Here is a 22,577-nt window from a genome sequence, read left to right as displayed (position 1 = left end):
GATTGTGCTTTTCTAAGTGGAGCCACCATACTTCGCTATCAGAATCACCCGTGTTATAAATGTGGCCTTATCTGAGACCAATTCTATCAAAGTGTGGGCTTACTTTTTTGCCTTTTTCTCAAGATTCATTTTTATAAATACTAAGCTTTGAGAATACTGCCTTATTTTCTCAGTGAGTAGAAGACCAAACTCCTTGGTGGGAGTGGTAGGCAAGGGTGAGGTAGAGGTCTTGCAAAGAGTAGTAAAGAGTTGCAATGTCTTCTGTAGGGAATGGTGGAAGAAATCTCCAGGGATACATAAAAATATTGCTGAGCAGCCCTGGTGCTCAGCTGAAACTACAGACTTTAAATTTGTGGTGATAATCATCTTCATAATTGTCCACAGAGAGTCCTTGAAGCTATCAGGAATTGATTGAGGGTATGGTGTGGTAACCCTGTGGTAAATAGAAGTGCTGATATAAAAGAAAACACAGAAAATGACACAATAGGTTCTACCAGTGGCATGACTGTAAGAGGTGCTAAAATGGTTAAAGAAGACAATTTACATCATACAAATAAACTTTATTTAAGACTTCATGAAGTGGACATTCTCCTTTCAGAGAACTACAAAATGGGGCGGAAGGCAAGAAACTTCCATAAGATAAAGAAAAAGAACAAGGATGAGACAAATAGAAAATATCTGATTGGTTGGGGTCACATAGTCACTCTTGTTGGGGGTGAGAAGGCCCAGAGCTGGCTTGGCCTTTGGTGACTGGCTGACTGGACACACTGCCTTTCTGGTCAAGCAGAGCATTTACAGAGACATGAATGTTTGCTGATGTGGCACCCTTGAAAGGAGCTTTGTTTCAATAGAGGCACAGCGTTGTGGTAAAAGGGGCCATGACACTCAGAGCTCTGGTTGACCTCTAGGTCAACTGCTTGTTCACCGCTCTGTGCTCAGGTCCACACTGTGATTCTAAAGTAGCAGGGGAAATGCAGCTCTTGGACATCGTGGAACTGGTGGAACCAGGGAAAGTGAAAGTGCTGGGGCCTGAGGAATATTTTGAGCAGTTCCTGTTTCCAGTCATCAGCAAGATACAGGAGACTATTGTGTCTTACACTGGAGTGCACAGGAGAGCATGTAGGCAGAATAGGAGCAAGTTGTAGGAGATGGACAATATATTCATCCAAATAAAAACCCAGGTGGAAGCCTTGGAGAAAAGCACTCTAAGTCATCTTCAGAATCCAGATGATGGAGTTGAGGGCAGAGTGACCAAAAGGTGTGAGAAGGTGGAGGAGAAGGCAAAGGAAACTGCAAAGATAGCAGAGATAGATGTTGGCTGACCTAGTCCAGTGGATAAAGAAAAGCAATTGTCTTGAAAGAGGACCAGCCGTTTATAGCTAATGGATTCTGGTCAAGCAATGGAGATTGGCTGACAACCTAAAGAAGCTGAAGCAAGAGAGTCTTTTGTTTTCTCTTTTCCTCTCTGTGTACACGCTGTCCTCACTTACACTAAGGTTCTGCTATGGTCTGTGGTTAATGACCTCAATATGAGTTGTAACTGTCTAAAATTTTCGTTTGGGGAAGTAACTTTTATTTGGGAAATGCCCTTACATATGAGAATTAGTGCCTAAGGCTCTTGCAGTGGTAAGAGAAGCTGCAAGCTTCTTGTAAGGAATCTTGTAATCACATTTGTTCCTGGGCTTTGGGTTATTTCTAAATTTTGAGGTACTTTGCTCTTTCTTGTGTGACCAGATAGCTCCCAGGAATGTTGGGTCTGTGTGTGTGGCTCACGAGACTCACAGATGGAGTTCACTAGCTCTGGAGGTGCCAAAGGAGCTGCATTATTATTGGAAGATGATTTCATGCAGCAACTGCTAAAGAAGCTGAACAGGGGACCAGACTCCTACTGGGAGTGTGAATGGGGCTGACTTGGCTAAGATTGATGAATCAGAAGAAGGGGTGGAGGACGGTATTGTCTGTATTTTGGGATTTTAGTTTCTGTGTGAGAGCAAGGAAGGAAAGATGTATTTTGCTGAAAATTTAAATTTTGTGTGACACACTATCTGATATAATCTGTCTGGCCAGTTTGTTTGGATAGGCTAACTCAGCTTTTTTGACAAGGAAACTAAAATAGGGGATGAGATCTTGGTATTTTGTACAAGTTGATGTTATACCCTGATACATTTCAGGGGATTCTGGGCATAAAATGAAAGGGATATTTGCAAAGGCCCTTGAGGGGCTGGAGAAGGAAAGTGAGAACTATCTGCAATGGACCCTAACCTGGACAGGGAACAGGTATCTTCAGGGTTCCATAAATTGTCCGGCTATAAATTCATTTGAGTAGCAGACCTGACAGTTATTTGAGATCAAAACTTTATGATGAGGAAAAAAATTAATATGTTAATAAAATTATTTATTTGATTGAAAATAAAAGGATACAAAAATTACTGAAAGTCTAACTGGGGAGGGAAAACAAGCATATGCGAATAAGGATATATGAATGGCATTGATGACAACACAAGACAACATTAAGTTAAGAGATAAATTGAGTGGCAGTGCATAAATTCACAAATAAGAAACCAGGGACTAGAGTAGTTGATAAAAGAGGTGGAATTTGACCAATGGCTTTGAAAATATGGTAGGATTTGAAGGAGGAGATAATTCAAGTCAAGAGAAGGTATCATATAAACAGTTTTTACTACCCTATATGTATATGTCAATACCATGTAAAGCATGGTGAACAATTAATATAAGAACAAGATAACTTATTAGCCCTCAAAGAGATGGCAGTCTAACAAATAGAGCCATGACTGATCATGGCTGGTTCTTGGAGTGGTGTAAAGATACAATGAAAGGAAACTTTAAGATGTGCCATGGAAAACAATGTTGGGTAAAATAAAGGTTGTGCCCAAGTCCAATTTATTGGGTTGCACACAAAAGATCAAGCTGGTACATGTATGATCTGCATTAAAAAATGGTTTGCTTAGTTTTAAGAATTCAATAACAGGATTGTACTTAAGAAGGATGGAAAGAATAGTCAGTAATTGAAGGAGTCTTAAAAAACAGTGGCCTGTAAACTTCAAGACACATACTCCTTCCAGGTGTGAGTGGCTGTCTTTGGTTCCAATCTTTTAAAAACACTTCTAAGTCAATGAGAACTCTGTTGTGCTTTGCAGCATAAATAAGACATATCTGTACATATCCGAGTTATTTATACTTTTATACTGATGCCCTTGAAAGACTTACAGTGAAAGAAAAAATGCCACATAAGCCCCACTACATCCTTTTACAAGGTATATGTGTATTACTGAGAATTTGAGAGCCAGGTTTAGATTTTCCAGACAATCTTCCTGAGCAGTAACATGCTGAAAGTGACATTTTAGAAACTGCATTAAGCAAAATAAAATATACAATATTAACATAAAATCAGGTTACCTGAGAGGAATAATAAAAATTCCTTTAGCAAATAGTGGATCCTGAGAAGATGCAACAGAATAGCACTTTTTGATTGGAAGAAGGGAAGAGAGGAAAGTAGGGAAAAATTAAAGCCAGTCCTGCCAATGAAGGCATCCAAGGAACAACATGTAGACACAGAATCTGTGGGAGGGGACACTCCAGGACAAATAGAGGCTTCCCTGTTTGGCTTGGAACTGACCCTGAGTACCAGTGAAATTTAAAAGGCGGTATGCAAGGCAAAAATAGTGCACAGAAAAAAACCATGGGGGGAAAAAAAAGAAAAAAGAAAGAAAAGGGAAGGGAAGGAATAGGAAGGGGGTGCTGAAAATCCCTGAATAAAGAGACTATATGGGAGACCAGCACAGTGCCTGGAAGTGTAAAAGAGCCCAAGATTTCCTGTACATCCACAATCCACTGCTTCTGTGGTTGGGCACCAGATAAAGAATGTGGCTTGAATTTTCACGTATGTGAAAAAATACATATACTTAAACACTAGAATCACTCTCAGTGCATCAAGGTGCTATGAGACATCTGTGAAGAAAGAATGACTGAGGGGGGTAAATTGTTTACACAAAGAAAAGAAAAAAATCCAATGTGCACCTCTTGTCCTAGACTCAATTCAGGTCATACGCCTGTTGATGGAAATGATAGAATCTGCTGCACTATTTAAATTGGTATTTCTCAATTTTTTGAGAGGATTAAGTACCTAGTTAATATCTCAAAAATTCTATGCACTTATTTTACAGTGCTATAGTATCAATATACTTAAATTTACATTGTTCTTATGTTGATTCTTAACCTCCTCCCATTAAAACTTCTTAATGTAAGTTTTAAAAAAATTATATAAATTTCAGGTGTACAGCATTATAATTCAACATGTGTACACACTACGCAGTGATCAGCACTACAAGTCTTGTTACCATCCATCACCATACAGTTTACCCCCTTCACCCATTTCACTAACCCTCCAAACCCCTTCTCTGGAAACCACAATTCTGATATCTGTATCTATGAGTTTGTTTTGGGTTTATTTTGTTTGTTCCTTTGTTTTGTTTTTTGAGATTAGACATATGAATGAAATCATGTGGTATTTGTCTTTCTCTGCCTGAACTCTTTCACTTAGCATCATACCTTCAAGGTTCATCCATGTTGTCACAAATGGCAGGATTTCGTTCTTTTTTATGGCTGAGTAATATTTCATTGTGTATATACATACCACATCTTCTTTATCCATTCATCCATCAATAGACACTTACGCTGTTTCTATGCTGCAATAAACATAGGGGTGCATCTATCTTTTCAATTTAGTGTTTTTGTCTTCTTTGGATAAATATCAAGAAGTGGAAATATGGTAGTTCTATTCTTAATTTTCTGAGGAACCTCCATACTCTTTTCCATAATGGCTGCACCAATTTACAGTCCCACAACAATTAGGGTTCTCTTTTCTCCATATCCTCTCTAAAATTTGTTATTTCTTCTCTTTTCAATAATAGCCATCTGATGGGTATGAGGTAATATCTCATTGTCATTTTGATTTGCATTTCCCTAAAAATGTTGAACATCTTTTCATGTGCCTGTTAGCCATCTCTATGTCTTCTTTGTAAAACTGTCTGTTCAGATTCTCTGCCCATTTTTTAAATCATTTGTTTGTTTGTTATTGAGTTGTATGAGTTTTTTAAATGTATGTTAGATATTAACCCCTTATTAGATATATGATTTGCAAATATCTTCTCTAATTCAGTAGGTTGCTTTTTCATTTTGATGATGCTTTCCTTCACTTTGCAGAAGTTTTTTAGTTTATATAGTCCCATTTGTTTATTTTTGATTTTGTTTCCTTTGTCTTTGGGTCAGAGACACAAAAAACATAAATAAGAATGATGTCAGGGAGGTTACCGCCTATGCTTTTCTCTAGGATTATTATGGTTTCAGGTCTTACATTCAAGTCTTTAATCTATTTTTAGTTCAATTTTGTGTATGATGCAAAATAGTGGTCTAGTTTCTTTCTTTCTTTTTTTTGCATGTGGCTGTCCAGTTTTATCAACACCATTTATTGAATACACTATCCTTTCACCATTGTATGTTCTTTGCTCCTTTGTCATAAATTAATTGTCCATATTTATGTGGGTTTATTTCTAGGATCTCAATTCTGTTTCATTTATCTGTGTGTCTGTTTTTATGGCCATACTATACTCTTTTGATTAGCTTTGTAGTGTAGTTTGAAATCAGGGAGCATGACACCTCCAGCTTTGCTCTTTTTTTTCAAGATTGTTTTGGCTATTTGAAATCTTTTGAGGTTCCATATAGTTTTTAGTATTACTTGTTCCAGTTCTGTAAAATGTGCCATTGGAATTTTGATAGAGATTGCACTGAATCTGTATATTGCTTTGAATTGTATGGACATTTTAATAATATTAATTGTTCCAATCCATGGACATGGAATACATTTCCATTTGTTTGTGTCTTCAATTACTTTCATCAGTGTTTAATAGTTTTCAATATACAGGTCTTTCACCTTGGTTAAATTTATCCCTAGATATTTTATTCTTTTTGATGCAATTGTAAACAGGATTTTTTTTCTAATTTCTCTTTCTGATAGTTTGTTATTAGTGTATAGAAATGCCACACATTTCTGTATATTGATTTAGTATCCTGCAACTTTTCTGAATTCATTTATTAGTTCTCACTGTTTTTTGGTGGAAGCTTTTGGGTTTTCTATATACAGTATCATATCATCTGCAAATATGATAGTTTTACTTCTTCCTTTTTTGGTTTGGATGTCTTTTATTTCTTTTTCTTGCCTAATTGCTATGGCTAGGACTACAATAATCTGTGGAATAACAGTGATGATCATGAGCATTCTTGTATTATTCCTGTTCTTCAAGGAAAAGCTTTCAACTTTTTACCAGTGAGTATGATGTTAGCTGTGGGTTTGTCATATATGGCTTTTATTATGTTGAGGTATGTTACCTCTATACCTACTTTGTTAAGAGTTTTTTTTTTATCATAAATGGATGCTGAATTTTGTCAAATGCTTTTTCCACATCTATTGAAATGATCAAATGATTTCTATCCTTCATTTGTTAATGTGATTTTTCACATTAATTAATTTGTGGCTATTGATTCATTGAATCATCCTTGAATTCCTGGAATAAATCCCACTTGGTTGTGGTATATGATTATTTTAACACATTGTTGGATTCAGTTTGCTAACATTTTGTTGAGGATTTTTGCATCTACATTCATCAAGGGATTTGGTCTGGGTTTTGTGTGTGTGTGTGTGTGTGTGTGTGTGTGTGTGTGTGTGTGTGTGTGTGTGGTGTCCTTGACTGGTTTTGATATCAGAGTAATGCTGGCTTTGTAAAACAAGTTTGGGAGTGTTCCCAACTCTTCAATTTTTTGATAGAGCTTGAGAAGGATAGGTATTAAATCTTCTTGAATATTTGGTAGAATTCATCTGTGCAGCCATCTGGTCCTGGACTTTTGTTCGTTGGAAACTTTCTGATTACTGCTTCAATCTCCTTGCTAGTAATTTGTCTATTCAGATTTATTTCTTCATAATTCAGCCTTGAGAAATTGTATGTTTCTAGGAATTTATCCATTTCTTCCAGATTGCCCATTTTTGGTCATATATTTGTTTAAAATTGTCTCTTGTGGTCTGTTTTATTACTGTGATATCAGTTGTAACTTATCTTTCATTTCTGAATTCACTTATTTGAGTGCTCTCTCTTTTTTTCTTGGTTAGTCTAGTTAGATTTGTTGATTTTGTTTATCTTTTAAAAAAACAGCTCTTAGTTTCATTGATTGTTTCTATTTTTTGTCTCTATTTCATTTTTTTCTGCATTTATGTTTATTATTTCCTTCCTTCTACTAATTTCCTTCCTTCTACTTGTTTATTCTTCTTTCACTAGTTCCTTTAGGTGTAAAGTTAAATTGTTTATTTGGGATTTTTCTTGTTCTGGAAGTAGGCCTGCATCTCTAAGAATTCCCCTCTTAGAACAACTTTTGCTGGTGGTTTTCCATAGATTTTAGTATGTCATATTTCTTCTTTGAAGAAGAAGAAATTTCTTCTTTCTTCTTTCTTCTTCATATTTTCTTCTTCTTTCCTAATAATCCACTGTTGTTTGGTAGCATGTTGTTTAATCTTTACATTTTTGTAGGTTTTCCAGTTTCTTTCTTGTAGTTGATTTCCAGTTTTATGCCATTGTGGTCAGAGAAGATGCTTCGATAATATTTCAGTCTTCTTGAATTTATCAAGACTTGTTTTGTGGCCTAGCATATGATCTATCCTGGAGATTGTTCCATGTGCACTTGAAAAGAATGTGTATGCCGCTGCTCTTGGATAGAATGTTCTGTGCATATCTATTAAGTTCATCTGGTCTAATGTGTCATATAAGTCCAATATTTCCTTATTGATTTTCTGTCTGGATGATTTATCCATTGTTGTAAGTGAAGTGTTAAAATCCCCTAGTATTATTGTATTGCTTAAATTTCTCACTTTAAGACCATTATTATTTGTTTTATATATTTTGGTGCTTCTCTGTAGGGTACATATACATTTATAAATGTTATATCTCTTACTGGATTTATCCTGTTATCATTATGTAATGCCCTTCTTTTCTTTTATTACAGTCTTTGTTTTAAAGTCTATTTTGTCTGATATGGCTATAGCTACTCCACTTTCTTTTCATTTCAATTTGCATGGAATATCTTTCTCTGCTCCTTCATTTTCCATTTGTGTGTCCTTTCTTCTGAAATGAGTCTTTCATAGGCAGTGTATAGATGGGTCTTTTTTTTTTTTTATCCATTCAACCACTCTATAACTTTTGATTGGAACATTAGGTCTATTTGTATTTAAAGTAATTATTGATAGATATTTACTTATTGCCATTTTGTTAATTGTTTTCTGGCTATTTTTATAGTTTTTTTTTTTTTGTTCTTCTTATCTTTCTCTCTTCGCTTGTGTTTTGATAGTTTTCTTTAGTGTTTTGTTTAGATTTCTTTCTCATTTTCTTTTGTGTATTCACTATTATTTTTTTTTCCTGTGGTTATTGTGAGGCTCAAATAGAACATTCAATGTAACTAGTACTCTGTTTTAAGTTGGTAGCAACTTAAATCTGAACACATTCCAAATATTTATCTTTTACTTCCCCACCCCCATTTTCTATTTTTGATGACACATTTTACATCTTTTTATTTTATGTACTCCTTAACTAATTATTGTAATTTTAATTTTCTACCTTTGTCTTTTACCCTTCATACTTGCTTTACGAGTGATTGATCCACTACTCCTTTTATATATTTACCTTTTCCAATGAGATTTTTACTTTTATATGTTTTCTTACTATTAATTAGTGCCATTTCTTTTCAGCTTAAGGAAGTCCCTTTAATATTTGTTGCAGGGCTGGTTTACTGATGATGGACTTTAGCTTTTGCTTATCTGGAAACTATTGCTGTTTCCTTCAATTCTGAAAGATAAGCTTGCTGGATAGAGAATTATTGGTTGGAAAAAAAAATTTTTTCAGCACTTTGAATATGTCTTGCCTTTCCCTTAAGGCCTGTAAAATCTCTGCTGAAAAGTCTGCTGATAGACTTATGGGGGGTTATTTTGCATGTAACAAGTTGTTTTTCTCTTGCTACTTTTAGGATTCTCTCTTTATCCTTAACTTTTACCATTTTAATTGTAATGTGTTTTGGTGTATGTCTCTTTGGGTTCATCTTATTTGTAAATCTCTGAGCTTCTTGGACCTTGATGTCTCTTTTCTTACTCAGATTAGGGACATTTTCAGCTAATGTTTCTTTAAAGAATTTTTCTGTCTCTTTCTCTCTCCTTTCTCCTTCTGGGAGCCTGATAATGTGAAAGTTATTCCATTTGAGGTTTTCCTAAAGGTATATTAAGGTATATTTACTTTTTAAAATTCTTTTTATTTCTTTTTTTTTTATTTTTCTTTTTTTTTCATTTTGCTGCTCAGTCTCGGTTTTCTATTGCTTTGTGTTCCAGGTCAGTGATTTGTTCTTCTACCTTATCCAGTCTGCTGTTGAATCCCTTAAGTGTATTTTTAAGTTCAATTATAACTTATGTTTAGTATTTTATTATATTTTCTGTCTCTGTTGAAGATCTCACTGTGTTCATCCATTCTTCTCGCAAGTTTGGTGAGCATCTTTATGGCAATTATGCAGAACTCTTTATTAGGTAGATTGCTCATTTCCATTTCATTTAATTCTTTTTCTGATGTTTTGTCTTGTTCTTTTGATTGTAACATATTTCTCTTTCTCCTCAATTTTCTAATTCTCTGGGTTTGTTTCTATGTATTAGGTAGATTAGCCATCTCTCCCAGTCTTGAAGGATGGTCTTTTTTAGGAAATGTCCTGTGGGACTCAGAAGCATAATCCCACGTGGCCACCAGAGCCAGGTGTCGAGAGATATCCCCTTCCTGTTGTGGCAGGGCCCAGCTGCTGCTGCTGCAGGGCACTGGTTGGTGGAGCTGGCCTCCCACCAGCTTCAAGGCCCACCTGCTACTACTGTGCCTGCTGGTGGGTGGGGCTATTGTTTAGCTGGCTGTGAGGGCTGGCTGAGATGCAGGCATTGGCAGAGTTCTCAGTGGGGTAACCTCATTAGCAGTAACAGTTTAGAGGGACAATTCCAAAATGGCATCCACCTGTGCCCTCATTCACAAGATAGCGTGAGATCACAAAAATGGCTCCTACCAGTGTCTCAGTCCCCAGCGAACATCCCAACTGGTGGCTTCCTCTCTGAAAGATTGGTAAGTCAGCCCCCTTTACCTATGGTCCATATGTTTTTTAACCTGATGTTTTTACACTGGATTTTGAGTTGAGGAAGGCTTTGTACAAGCTCTTTAAGAGGTTTTTTTTGTTCCATTTAATTCTATTGTGTTCCTGGACATATTTCCTGTTGGTTTTCAAAGCCAGGTGTTTTGGGGGCTCATCTCTCTTGTGCAGGATCTAGGGTTTGGGGTGCTGGATGTAGAGCTCGATTCCCTCACTTCTCAGGGAAAAGATCCATACTTTATGATCTCTCCTGATTGTGGATCACTGTGGCTGGGTTTGGATTTTTCCTTGGTGAGACTTTTATCTCTGTCTCTCCTACCTGTCTCAATGTTTTCCTTTTACCCTTTGTCATGGAGGCATTGTTCATCCAGCTTTAGTCCCTTACTGAGGGAATTATTTGATACGTGGTTGTAGATATGTTGTGTCCATGGGAGGAGGTGGGTTCAGTATCTTCTATGCTGCCATCTTGCTCATATGCCTTAATGGAAGTTGTATATACATATTTATGTAATGTCTATGACAAGAATACCTACAAAATATTATATTCAGATTTAATAAACCTGTATTGAGTGTTTTTTATGAACCAGTGTGCTATGCATTAACATAGAACACTTACATCATTCTGGTATCATTGCTACGAGTAAATGTTTTAAAAATTTTGTTTTATTTTGAAATAATTATAGATTTACAGGAAGTTGCTAAATATAGTACAGAGAGGCGCTATATATTCTCACCCAGTTTTCCTCAGTGGTTACACCTTACATAATTTTAGCAAAATATCAAAGCCAGGAAGTTAACATTGATACAATGTTTATGTATAGTACTATAACATTTTATCAGATGTGTAGATTTGTGTAACTACTGCATTCAAGATACACAACTATTCTAGCACTACAAAGACCTCCCCTGTGCTACTTTTTTATGGTCTTCTACCACTATGCTAACCCCTGGAAATCACTAATCTGTTCTATATCTTTATAATTCTGTAATTTCAACAATGACATAAATGGAATCAGGATATGTGACCTTTGGAGACTGGAATTTTTCACTCAGCACAGTACCCTGAGGTCCATGCAAGTTGTTGCATTTATCAATGATTTATCCTCTTTATTATTAAATAGTATCCCATCTTGTGTATGTACCATAGTTTGTTTAGCCATTCACCTATTGCAGAAAATTTTAGTTGTTTCCAGTTTTTGGCTATTACAAATAAAGTTGCTCTGACCATTCGTGTACAGGTTTTTGTGATGTGTGTGTGCATTATAAGAAATCACATTTCAGAGCTGAGACTGAGGGGGTAAATCAATTGTCCAGAGGACTGAACAGATTTCCAAACCCTGATGTTTTTACTTTACCTCCTGTGCTGTTTTCATGATCCCATATTAATGAGAACAAACTGCAGACAGTGTAGAAAAGTAATGATTATAGATTTGATTTCTCCTTGACAAAGTTTTGGTTTCAGAATAATATCTGCTTAAAGATTTGATTGTTTTTAGCATCATGTCTGCACACTGATTCACTCATTTATTCACAAAAACTAATGTTTGAGTACCCATTAGGTACCAGGCCTGGTGCTGAGTGTTGAGGCAAGATGCCTGGCCCATCACAGCTTTTACAAAATACTATGTTTGTAGCATAGCGGTAACTTGATCTTTGTTAGCTAGTACTAACAGTTTTAAATTTTAGTTTAGAAAATGTTTATTGAGAGTTAATGTGAATGCTAAAGTAATATTTAAATATGTATTCCTAAATTTAAATTCTCTGAAAGATTTGGGTTAATATATGTTGCCTTATCTTAGGAAAGCAATTGCTGAGCATGCATGCACAAATACACAACCTAATTTTGCAAGGCATGCAGTTCAGGACTTTTTCCAAATAGGGGTGAAGTTCAGATGGACTTTTATGTGTAGCTTGTTCACAAATTAGTGATTTCTTCTGCTTATTCTGTGTCCCTTTCTCCCAAAAGCATGAAAAATTAATCAACCGTCCACAGAGTACCAAAAGAATTTCTACAGATCCTCTAGGTAAGGAATACTTGCTCTGTCTTCATTATGATGGTGCTATTTTTCTCTTATATTTTATATGTTATGTGAATCTTTTGGTAAGAAAGAATAGAGAACTTTGTAATTAACAATAAGTTATTAAATAATCATTTATTATCAGCCTAATAAATGAGTTTTCCTTTATAAGTCATGCACGTATAAACAAAAACATTCTTGAATGTAGATGTAGTTAAATTTTATTAAAATCTACAAGAAATATGAATTCTACTAAGTATTATTGAACTAAGATAACTAGTAATTGCTTTGTTTGGTAAATAGACTACTACAGTTTGTCCTGAAATGTTGACCGTTAGGGTTCAAATCTTAAAGTAGATTTTAAATAGAGGTATATATGGAGGTATGAAACCACATAGGAAACATGTAAAATTTGATTGTGGTTATGAGTAATACAATTACATAAAAATGAAGCATATTTCAGGGTAGAATTTGACACTTTTATTCTATTTTAGCCTTTGAAACAATTCATTTTGTGATGCTAATTGTTACTACTGTGATAATCTATTAGTCTTCAACAGACATCGCCGAATGCATTTGACTACTGTGTCAGTCTCACCACTGATGGCTTAACATTTCATTCAGGGGTTATCTTTATGGACTTGTACAGAAAATATACAAGCTTTGCTGAATTATTAGAAGTGAGTAGGATAGAAATAAACCTTAGAGTTATACACTCTTTCAAAGGCAATAAAATTATTTTCAAAGAGAGAGCAGGTGACAGAGCAAAAACAAAACATAAAATACCAAAGCCAAAACCCCAAAAAACAAAAGAAAAAAACCCAGTAAAACAACAATAGCAGTAGGTGAAAGCCCAGCAAGTTTATAATGTTGTTAACTATTGAAGAACTTGATGTTCAAATAAAAGTACTCCCACTACTGTTGTCAACAACCACAAGAGTATAGTGATCTTTCTTAAGTGTCCCAGGAAGTCCTAAATTGTTATACAATGTGGTCTTGCATGACCAATGCCATCTGAGCTGTTGCAGGATGATGGCAGATGAGGTTAGAGCAGGACAAAACTATAAACAGTTTTAAATGCAAATTAAGAAGTTCAGACAATGAAGGAGGTTACAAGAGATGTATTAACAAGGAATGAATAAGATCAGATTAGACTTTGAACACTTCTCTCTATTAGTTGTGTAGGAGACTAAAGTCAGTCTACACTGATAGCAGGGGTATGAGTTAGAACCCTGGTTCTTGGAGTATTCCAGAAAATAAGCGGTAGGTCATGATTAAGATTGAGTCAGTAAGGCTGGAAAGTGGAGGAAATTTCTAAGATATGTTTAGGGTTAGGGCCAGTAAAACTTGAGTACAGGTGATAAGAAATAGGCTTTGAGAAATGGGAATAATCTTTCATGTGTTATTATACTCAGCTGAGTAGTCACATTCACTAAGAAAGTGAACAGAGTGAAGGATCAGGTGGAGAGAGGGAAAGACAAAAGTTGATTTCAATTTTAGAAATGTGGGATGGACCTAGAGACTGTCATACGGAGTAAAGTAAGTCAGAAAGAGGAAAACAAATATCATATATTAACGCATATATGTGGAATCTAGAAAAATGGTGCAGATGAATGCAAGGCAGAAATAGAGACACAGATGTATAGAACAAACGTATGGACACCAAGGGGGAAAAGGGGGTGGGTGGGATGAATTGGGAGATTGGGTTTGATATACATACACTAATATGTATAAAATAGATAACTAATGAGAAACTGCTGTATAGCACAGGGAACTCCACTTTGCTGTACAGTAGAAACTAACACAACATTGTAAAGCAACTATACCCCAATAAAGAAAAATTAGAAATGTGGTATTTGAATTGGCTCTAGTATACACTGGTAAAGATAATTAGGAGATGAATATTGTAAATGGTATACAGGCATACCTTGACGATATTGTGGGTTTGATTCCAAACCACCACAATAAAGTAAATATCATGATAAAATGAGTCACATGAATTTTTGTGTTTCCTAGTGCATATAAAATTATGTTTACATTATACTGTAGTCTGTTAAGTGTGCAATAGCATTATGTCTAAAAATCGATGTACATACCTTAATTTAAAAATACTTTATTGCTAAAAAATGCTGACCATCATCTGAGCCTTCAGCGAGTCATAATCTTTTTGCAATAGTAACATCAATGATCACTAATTACAGATCACCATAACAAATAAAATAATGAAAAAGTTTGAAATACTGTGAGAATTACCAAAATGTGACACAGAGACACAAAGTGAGCAAATGCCATTGGAAAAATGGTGCCCATAGACTTGCTTGACGCAGGGTTGCCACAAATCTTCAATTTGTAAAAAACACAGTATCCATGAAGGGCAATAAAGCAAAGTACAAGAAAATAAGGTAGGCCTGTACCAGGATTTAGGGAAACAGAGTCAAAGATGAAGATATAGTAGATATGGGATATTTCACATAGAGGAGATATAGTTAAGGCAGTTGGTGAATTCACTGAGGGGAGGGGACAGAAATAGAAGGGGCCTGAGATAGGAAGCAGTAATTCAGCACAATCAGGAGGAAGACAGTCAGCAAAGGGAAAAGAGAGGGAAGAGGAAGACCAGGGCAGGCAATGGAACCCAAGGGAAGGAGGAAAATGCTCTGTGGAAGTCGGAGAAGATGTAGACTGAGAATCAGTTGCTGTAAGTAGTATTTAGGAGGGATCTAGAAAGATTGGAAAATAAGGCTTTAATAGAGTTTTAAAAGAGGATATCAATATCTTGTGATGAACCATAATGGAAAAGAATATGAAAAAGAATATATATATATATATCTTAATCACTTTGCAGTACAGTAGAAATTAACACAACATTGTAAATCAACTATATTTCAATAAAATAAATTTTTTAAAAAGAGCCTATATAACCTCTAAAGCAAAGGCTTAAGGAGTGAGTTAATAGTGTTGGACTTAAGGCATCAGATTTACAATAGGCATGAAAAGATTTTATGGTAAAAGGACGGGGCGAGATAGCCTGAGAACTTGAAACAGCAGCAGAAGCAAGGAAAGGGGAGGCTTGAGAGTGCCTGTGGGAAGAATGGAAAGAACCTGACGAGGAGGTTAAAGAACAGGTGTGAAGGGAAATTATTAGATGAAAAACACTGTGGGGATGGCACCCAGAAAACATGGAGGAGTGAGATTCTGTAAGAAAGTGGTTTTGAAATGAAAACGAGGTTATGAGAACTCAGGTCAAATGGCTTTGGGGAAATTTATGAGAGACTGACACTGGCCGGGTGAAACAGAATAAGAGTGAGATTGGGGCTTAAGGATGGTAGGAAAGTGTTATGTCATTGCTCTGGAAAATTTTAAATTGAATTCAAGAAACAGAGTTTTTAATGGATTTGTAAACTGCTAAAGGCTTAAACTGTGTACAAAGCATAGAGCTTGTTGATCACATTCAGTATCGTTTCATAACCCTGGGCATCCCTGTAGTTGACTGCAATGTGAGTAAGACAGAATTGGCGATTGACGAATTGAGAACACTGAAAGCTAAAGAGGACAACAGATTTTAAGGTGGATGCAAGACCATTATTGACCTACACAACTGATCATTAGGGCAGTATGGGTACAGAGGCAGAGATGATGGAATGACTGCGGGCATCAAAGGACCTGCTGTATTAGTGATGGGGCAAGAAACATATTAAGCAGGAGCAAAGGAATAGAAGCTGTGGAAGTTTAGGGGGTAGTGGTGAGCAGTAATATTGAGCAGCTGAAGCCATGGAAGTGGAACAGTTCTGGCTGATGATGAAACATAAGGATTGGCCATGTAAGTCAGTTTTTAATATGGAGACACCACACAGGTCAGTGATGTTGACAAGATTAAGAAATCATGTGGTCAGAGGTATGAGTGACTATCAACAGGGTTGCTGTTGCTGCTGCCTGCTAATGGCAGGAGACAGATGATGTGGATGGGGAGAAGAAAGCCTACCCATGTAGCATGGACATTAAAATGAATATATTGCAAGGGGGAAGTAGAATGTTGGTTTGAACGTGGCAATGGAGGGGAAGGATGTGTTAACAGGCTCCATTTCCTGAGTAGCTTTCACAGAAAAGTGGCATGATTTATAGTGTCAAAGCAGGTACAATTTATGTGAGTAGGTCGATGGAAAGAACAGAGTAAAACGTGGCAGACAGAATTCTTTTCTGACACCCAACCAGGGAAACTGGAGCAGAGTTTTGCATGAGTGGGAGAAAATGACTGTGATGCAGGTTAGGGCTGATGTGTACAAGGAGAGAGAAGGGCTTGAGGGGTTTGCTGAGAGTGATGGATTTGAGCTACACAATAAAATAAATAACAACCAAACAACAGAACATTGGAATCTTGAGTTTAGGTGGTAGCCAGGAGTCACAGGGTAAGGGAAGGGGTATGCTGAACTTACAGGATATAGTCAGAGATGTGTATAGTTCTAAATAGTCCAGAAGCCAGGGGGAATGTTGGTGAAATGGACGTTCCACAGAATTGCTCTTTGGATATTGAATTTTGGTGAGTTTGTGTGTGTGTGTGTGTGTGTGTGTGTGTGTGTGTGTGTGTGTGTGTGTATAGTTGGGGGGTTGGGGCATGAGGATTGCCTAGCTGCTGCTATAATTTATGCATCAGGTTAGTACAAATTAAGGGAAGTAGTTTTTGAATCGAAAAATGTCTTCTAATATAGTGTTACTCAAAGTGTGGTTGGGGACCTCAGCGTCAGCATCATCTGGGAACTTGTTAAAAATGCCAAGATTTGCCCCTATCCTAGTCTTGCTTAATTAGACTATCTGGGGTGGGGACCTAAACACCGTTTTAATGAGCCCTACTGGATCTCAGGGAAGTTACAATTTGAGAAGCATTTCTAACCCTTTGCAATAGGTGGTTCCCTCAGAAGAAGACCCCAGAAAGGGCAGGGGTTCATCTGGGTGGTCCCAAATCTTTCTGCTTCTCAGAGGCCAAACCAGAGGTTAAGTTTCCTGTGAACAGTTGGAGGGTTAGATGAGCACACCCTCCATGAAAGGCTCCTAACACTGAGTGTCCCACGTGTGCCTGGCAGAAGCCCTGTGGGACAACTTGCTCTACTGGCTGGCAGACGAGCTCTCAGAAGAAAACGCCCTGTGTCTCTCCTCATCCCTCCCCCTTCGCCGCAGCACCATTCAGCTCATCACACTGAAGAACCCTGATGATCTCACAGGACAGACCCACGAACTTCTTTGCTTTTGGAAAAGATCACTCCCAAATTCCACGGACAAACTTCGCCTTCTGGCTCGCCATCTCCGCAAGATCGGCAGGAGTGACCTTGCTGAAGAGCTCAAATTCAAGTGGGAAAATAAAGTGTTCACTGAACCCCAGCAGTGGTCTGATGTGGCGGAGTTCAGCCCCGTTGCTCTTTCTTTTGCCCTAGACAAAGGGTCATAGTTGGTTTGAAGACCGTTTCTGTCAACATTTTACTAGCAGTTTCCAAGTAATGTTGTTTGAAGTGAATCTCTTTGATAGATGTGTTATTGAGACAAGTGAAGAAGCACTAATCAGACAATAAAAAGCATCTGTGGGTTTGAAGCCTCACTCATGGTTCAGTGATACGTGTTCTGCAGCCAAACTTAATAGCATTTGTAATAGTGTTTGCCCTGTGTGTATTTTAATAGCTGGGGTTGCTTTTTAAGTATAAAGGATAGGTATGGTATACAGAATCCCTTTTTTTTTAATTGTTATCTACATAAAAGTAAACTAGTTACCCAGGACTCCAAGCAACTGATTCACATTATGTGCATACCATGGAGCCCACAGATAACAATACAAAATAAATTGGGCTGCAGACGCCTGATGTTGATGATAGCAAATCACTTTAAGAAAACATCCAAGGTTGAAATAAATTAAAAATAGAAGAACACTTCAGCCATTTACTCCCACAAACTATTAATAAGATTTAGCCTAGAATCGGGAAAACCTCGTATGTTATTATTAGTAAAATGGGGCAGCGCAGAGACCATGGAGCGTAAGTGAAAGAACTCAGGGCCTTTTGCACCGACTTAGGAAAACAACCTGCTACTAAATCAGTTTGACAGAAACCTTATTACATAAGCCCTATGGGAGCATTATTTTTTTAGAAAAACCACCTGTAAAAAAACAAAAACTAAAAGAAAAAGATGATAATTACCTAAGCCCCTCCATCATTGATAATTCCTGTTAATGTTTATGTTTTGAGGCTTTGGAAACCCTGAAGCACTTTAGCTTCCTGTAACAGCATGACATGAATGGGCCTTACATTAGTTACATGAAAAATTAAACACGTATATGGTTCTCAGATTTAAAGGCAGGATTTCCTTCTTTTAAATTAACCAGAGACTTAGAGATCTATTTGGTTATATGTTAAAAAAGAGAATTCCAATTTTCAAACACGTTCCTATTAAGAAACCTTTCAGCAGTCAAGATTTTTATCATTTTTACATGTTTCCAGAAAGGTACAATATTTGTCACATATCCTTGGAGTGAAGAAAACAGACTGAAATATTCATTGTCTTTCTGACTACGAAGTAAAAAAGAAGTCACGAAAATAAAATTTGCCTCTTATTCTGCCACTAGAGATTACCACTATGAAAATATTTTCTTCCAGTTTTTCTTTTTTCCTGGAAGGAAAGGTTTCTACTTCTGTGTATGCAGATGTATATAAACACACCTATGTGCACACACACACACACTTACAAATACACGCAAATCTCTTCAGATGTACCACCTCACTCACTGACACATCTCCTCACACTCCCTCTCTGTGTCCTCATACCCCCCAAGCACGCTCACTCATATAGACACACGCATAGCCTCCCACACCCCTGTTTCAGACACTCCTGCCCCTTACAGGGACAGACTCTCATCCACCTGTACCTTCTCACCTGCATTCATACACTCTCACATACACACACCGCACTCCTGCCGCCTCACACAGACACACTTCTTCATATACGTCTCACCCGCACAGACACCCTTACACAACATACAGTCTCAGGTTCACGTGTACACCCTCACATATGGCTTCACCCATGCATACACACCACCCTCCTGCAGCACACGCACACATATACTCGTCAACATGCATACCCCCCCGACACACACACACGCCCTCTCACGTTACCTGTACACCTTCACATACACACACATCCTCACGCACCTGCACTCTCTCTCTCTCTCACACACACACACACACACACACAAACTCATTTACATCCATACCCTCACAGGCACATATCCCTTCACACACACATGCTGACACACATTTTTCCCCAGAATTTTTTAAAATGCATGTATTATGGCAGCAGTAAAATAATACAAAGGTAGATAAAGAAAAAAAATTGATCATCTCTGCAGCACCTCCTGTCCCTTGGGTAACCAAAGGAATTATCAGTCCCATATGTGGCATGTGTGCCACAGCCACGCTCTACCCTTGTGCATCCTGCTCTCTGTCTGGTGGGCTGAACTCTAGGGACCACACTGGCGATGCTCTGGCTTCTGGGTGGCCTTGGTTAATGGGGAGCTCCAGCAGGAGGCTGGGAGGAGGGAGAAGAGTGAGTTAGATGATCCCCTTTCTTCCTCCCTTGAATTCACTGAAGCCGGGATGCATCCCTCACCCAAAGGCCACTGCCCCTCTCCTCTATGGGAAGCTCTCTCCCGGGATTGGGAACCACTCCTGTTCATGTGCCATCCGGTCTGGGGTAGTGACAGCTGTATTGCTGCACTGTTCCTTGTGGTCCTCCATACCCCGCCCACCCTTTTAAGACAAAGCCTCCTCTAATTATCCTAATTTGAGTGTATCATGTGTTTCCTATTGAGACCCTGACTGGTACTTCTAATAGCAACTTACATGGTTTTTTTTTTTCCAGAATAGGGGTCATATATTATATATACAGTTTTAAATATTATTGTATTTTATTAAATTATGGGCATTTTCCAATGTCTTTAAATGTTTTAATAGCTGTATAATATCTCACTTCATAGCCATAGCATAATTAATTTTAGTATTACCTATTTTTGAAAATTTAAGAAGTGAAATAATGCAGTATGTATTCTTTTATGTCTGGCTTTCGAATTCAAATTTATGTTGTTGAAATCCATCCATGTTGTTTATGTGACAATAGTTTGCTCCTTCTCATTAATAAATAATATTCCGTTATATGTAGATACTATATATTATACATCCATTTCACTGTAAATAGGTATTTCAGTAGATTCCAGTTTGGAGCTATCACAAACGGGGTTTATATGAACTTTCTGTAGACACATTTTAGTGAACATATATATTAATTTCTTCCAAACGTATACTTAAAGAGTACTACAATTGGTTACCATAGTTCATTTAGTCTTTCCCCTCTTGTTGTATATTCAGATGACTTCCTTCTCATAAAAATAATGATGCAATGATCATCTTTCTACATATGTATATAAATTATTATTTCATTAGGATACAGTTTTAGAAATGGGATTACTTACTAGGGACACTTTTAAGGCTCCTGATACACATTGCCAAATTGCCATTTTATATTCTAATCATCAGGTTATGAAGATTCTTAGGAAAACAGTATATTTAAGTACATTTATTACATAAATTAATCAACTTGAGGCACATAACATGAAATTCTACATCCTAGGTAAGCATGGATTGTCTTCAATTGCTCTATTGGAAAAAAAGAGATATTGGTTTAAATATTTTACATTATTGCTTCTACTAATGAATAGAGCATAGTCTAGTGGCATTGCCATCTTTAAAAAGTATCAAAAAGGGCTCCCCTGGTGGCGCAGTGGTTGAGAGTCCACCTGCCGAAGCAGGGGACACGGGTTCGTGCCCCGGTCCGGGAGGATCCCACATGCCGCGGAGCGGCTGGGCCCGCGAGCCGTGGCCGCTGAGCCTGCGCGTCCGGAGCCTGTGCTCCGCAACGGGAGAGGCCACAACAGTGAGAGGCCTGCGTACCGCAAAAAAAAAAAAAAAAAAGTATCAAAAGGAGGAGTAATATAGCATATGGACAGATTCCAGGATGTCAGAGAACTTAGCAAATATAGCTAATTTCCAAAAAAAGGAATGTTAAATTCATTTATTCAACAGATATTTACTGAACACAAACCCTGGGTCAGGCAATCGGCAATCTGTTCAATGCCAGAAGTACAAAAATGAGTAAGAGACAGTCCCTTGGGTTATGCTTTCTGCGTAAAGGGAGAGCGAATGAATGAGATCATCATATTGTTCATTTCCTGTAGTGAACCAAGCTCTTTCGGCTTAGCCCTTTACAAGTATTCACTTATTTAATTCTACCAGTGTCCTATGAGGTAGGTACACAGCCCAGTTTTACAAGAGAGGAAACTGGAGGTTAGAAAGATTGAGTGCCTTGTTTAAGGTCACAAGTGAGTGACACAGGATTCAAAGTTAGGTTGTTGGCTTCGCTCCCACCGTATCATGTTGCCTAAACTTTCTTTATTCCTACTTCTCATTTTGCAAAACAGTATTTCTACTTCATATCAGCAGTACAAATAGATATTAGTTTTGAGGATGGGGATGGGGGAAGGGCAAGGAGGTGGGAAGGGGTTGTGATCATTGATAGTTGTCCCAACTCAATTAGTTAAATGCTCTCTTAGACTTGTTTAAGAGACTGACTGATTAGGATCACATTGCATATTGACCTAACACAAACTGGTGATGCACAAATATTGTGCTATTTGCAGTAGATATCAGTAATCACCAATAAGTAGAGCCACATTACCCCAACTCGGCTATTCAGGCACATCAAGAGCGCTTCCAAATAGCGGCTGCAAAATAGGACCATTTAGCAATAAAGCCTTGGGCATCATTACTGACATGCCTGTTTTATACCATAAAGGGGTAAGAATGCTTCTACCATTTAGAGCTGATCTACATATCTCTATTAATATCAATTTCACTAATGAAAACCCATTACAACCATCATTTTGCTAATCATTAAGCACCACATTTTATAAATTAAAATACTTCTAACATTTATTATTCTAAGGAACAAAACCTGTGATGTTACATCATAGTTATCTTGATCAGATGCTTACCATATCTGGGGTATAAATTCACGACTGGAACAACTGATTATTCCTAAAAAATGTAACCTAAATGAATGCATACACAATATCACATTGTATATTCTGAAGTATTTTAGAGTAAAATAGAAATACCTTAATAAGCAAGTGAGGTAGACTGAGGGCATCATGATACAACTTTTTTTTTTTTTTTTTTTTTTGCAGTACGCGGGCCTCTCACAGTTGTGGCCTCTCCCGTTGCGGAGCACAGGCTCCGGACGCGCAGGCTC

At 37.3% G+C, this 22,577-nt stretch overlaps 1 protein-coding gene across 1 annotated transcript in view; it reads left to right on the top strand.

The window, feature by feature from the left end:
• The window catches only part of DTHD1 (death domain containing 1), a 74,919-nt gene extending 57,240 nt beyond the window's left edge, over positions 1-17,679 (top strand). The window contains exons 9-10 of the mRNA XM_007120177.3: positions 12,191-12,248; positions 17,318-17,679. Of these exons, the coding sequence (XP_007120239.3) occupies positions 12,191-12,248; positions 17,318-17,679 (420 nt within the window). The remainder of the gene's footprint in view (positions 1-12,190; positions 12,249-17,317) is intronic.
• The last annotated feature ends 4,898 nt before the right edge of the window (positions 17,680-22,577 follow it).

Source organism: Physeter macrocephalus, chromosome 7 (assembly GCF_002837175.3).
Source record: "Physeter macrocephalus isolate SW-GA chromosome 7, ASM283717v5, whole genome shotgun sequence".
Taxonomy (NCBI): Eukaryota; Metazoa; Chordata; class Mammalia; order Artiodactyla; family Physeteridae; genus Physeter; species Physeter macrocephalus.
This window is presented reverse-complemented; position numbering and strand designations above follow the sequence as displayed.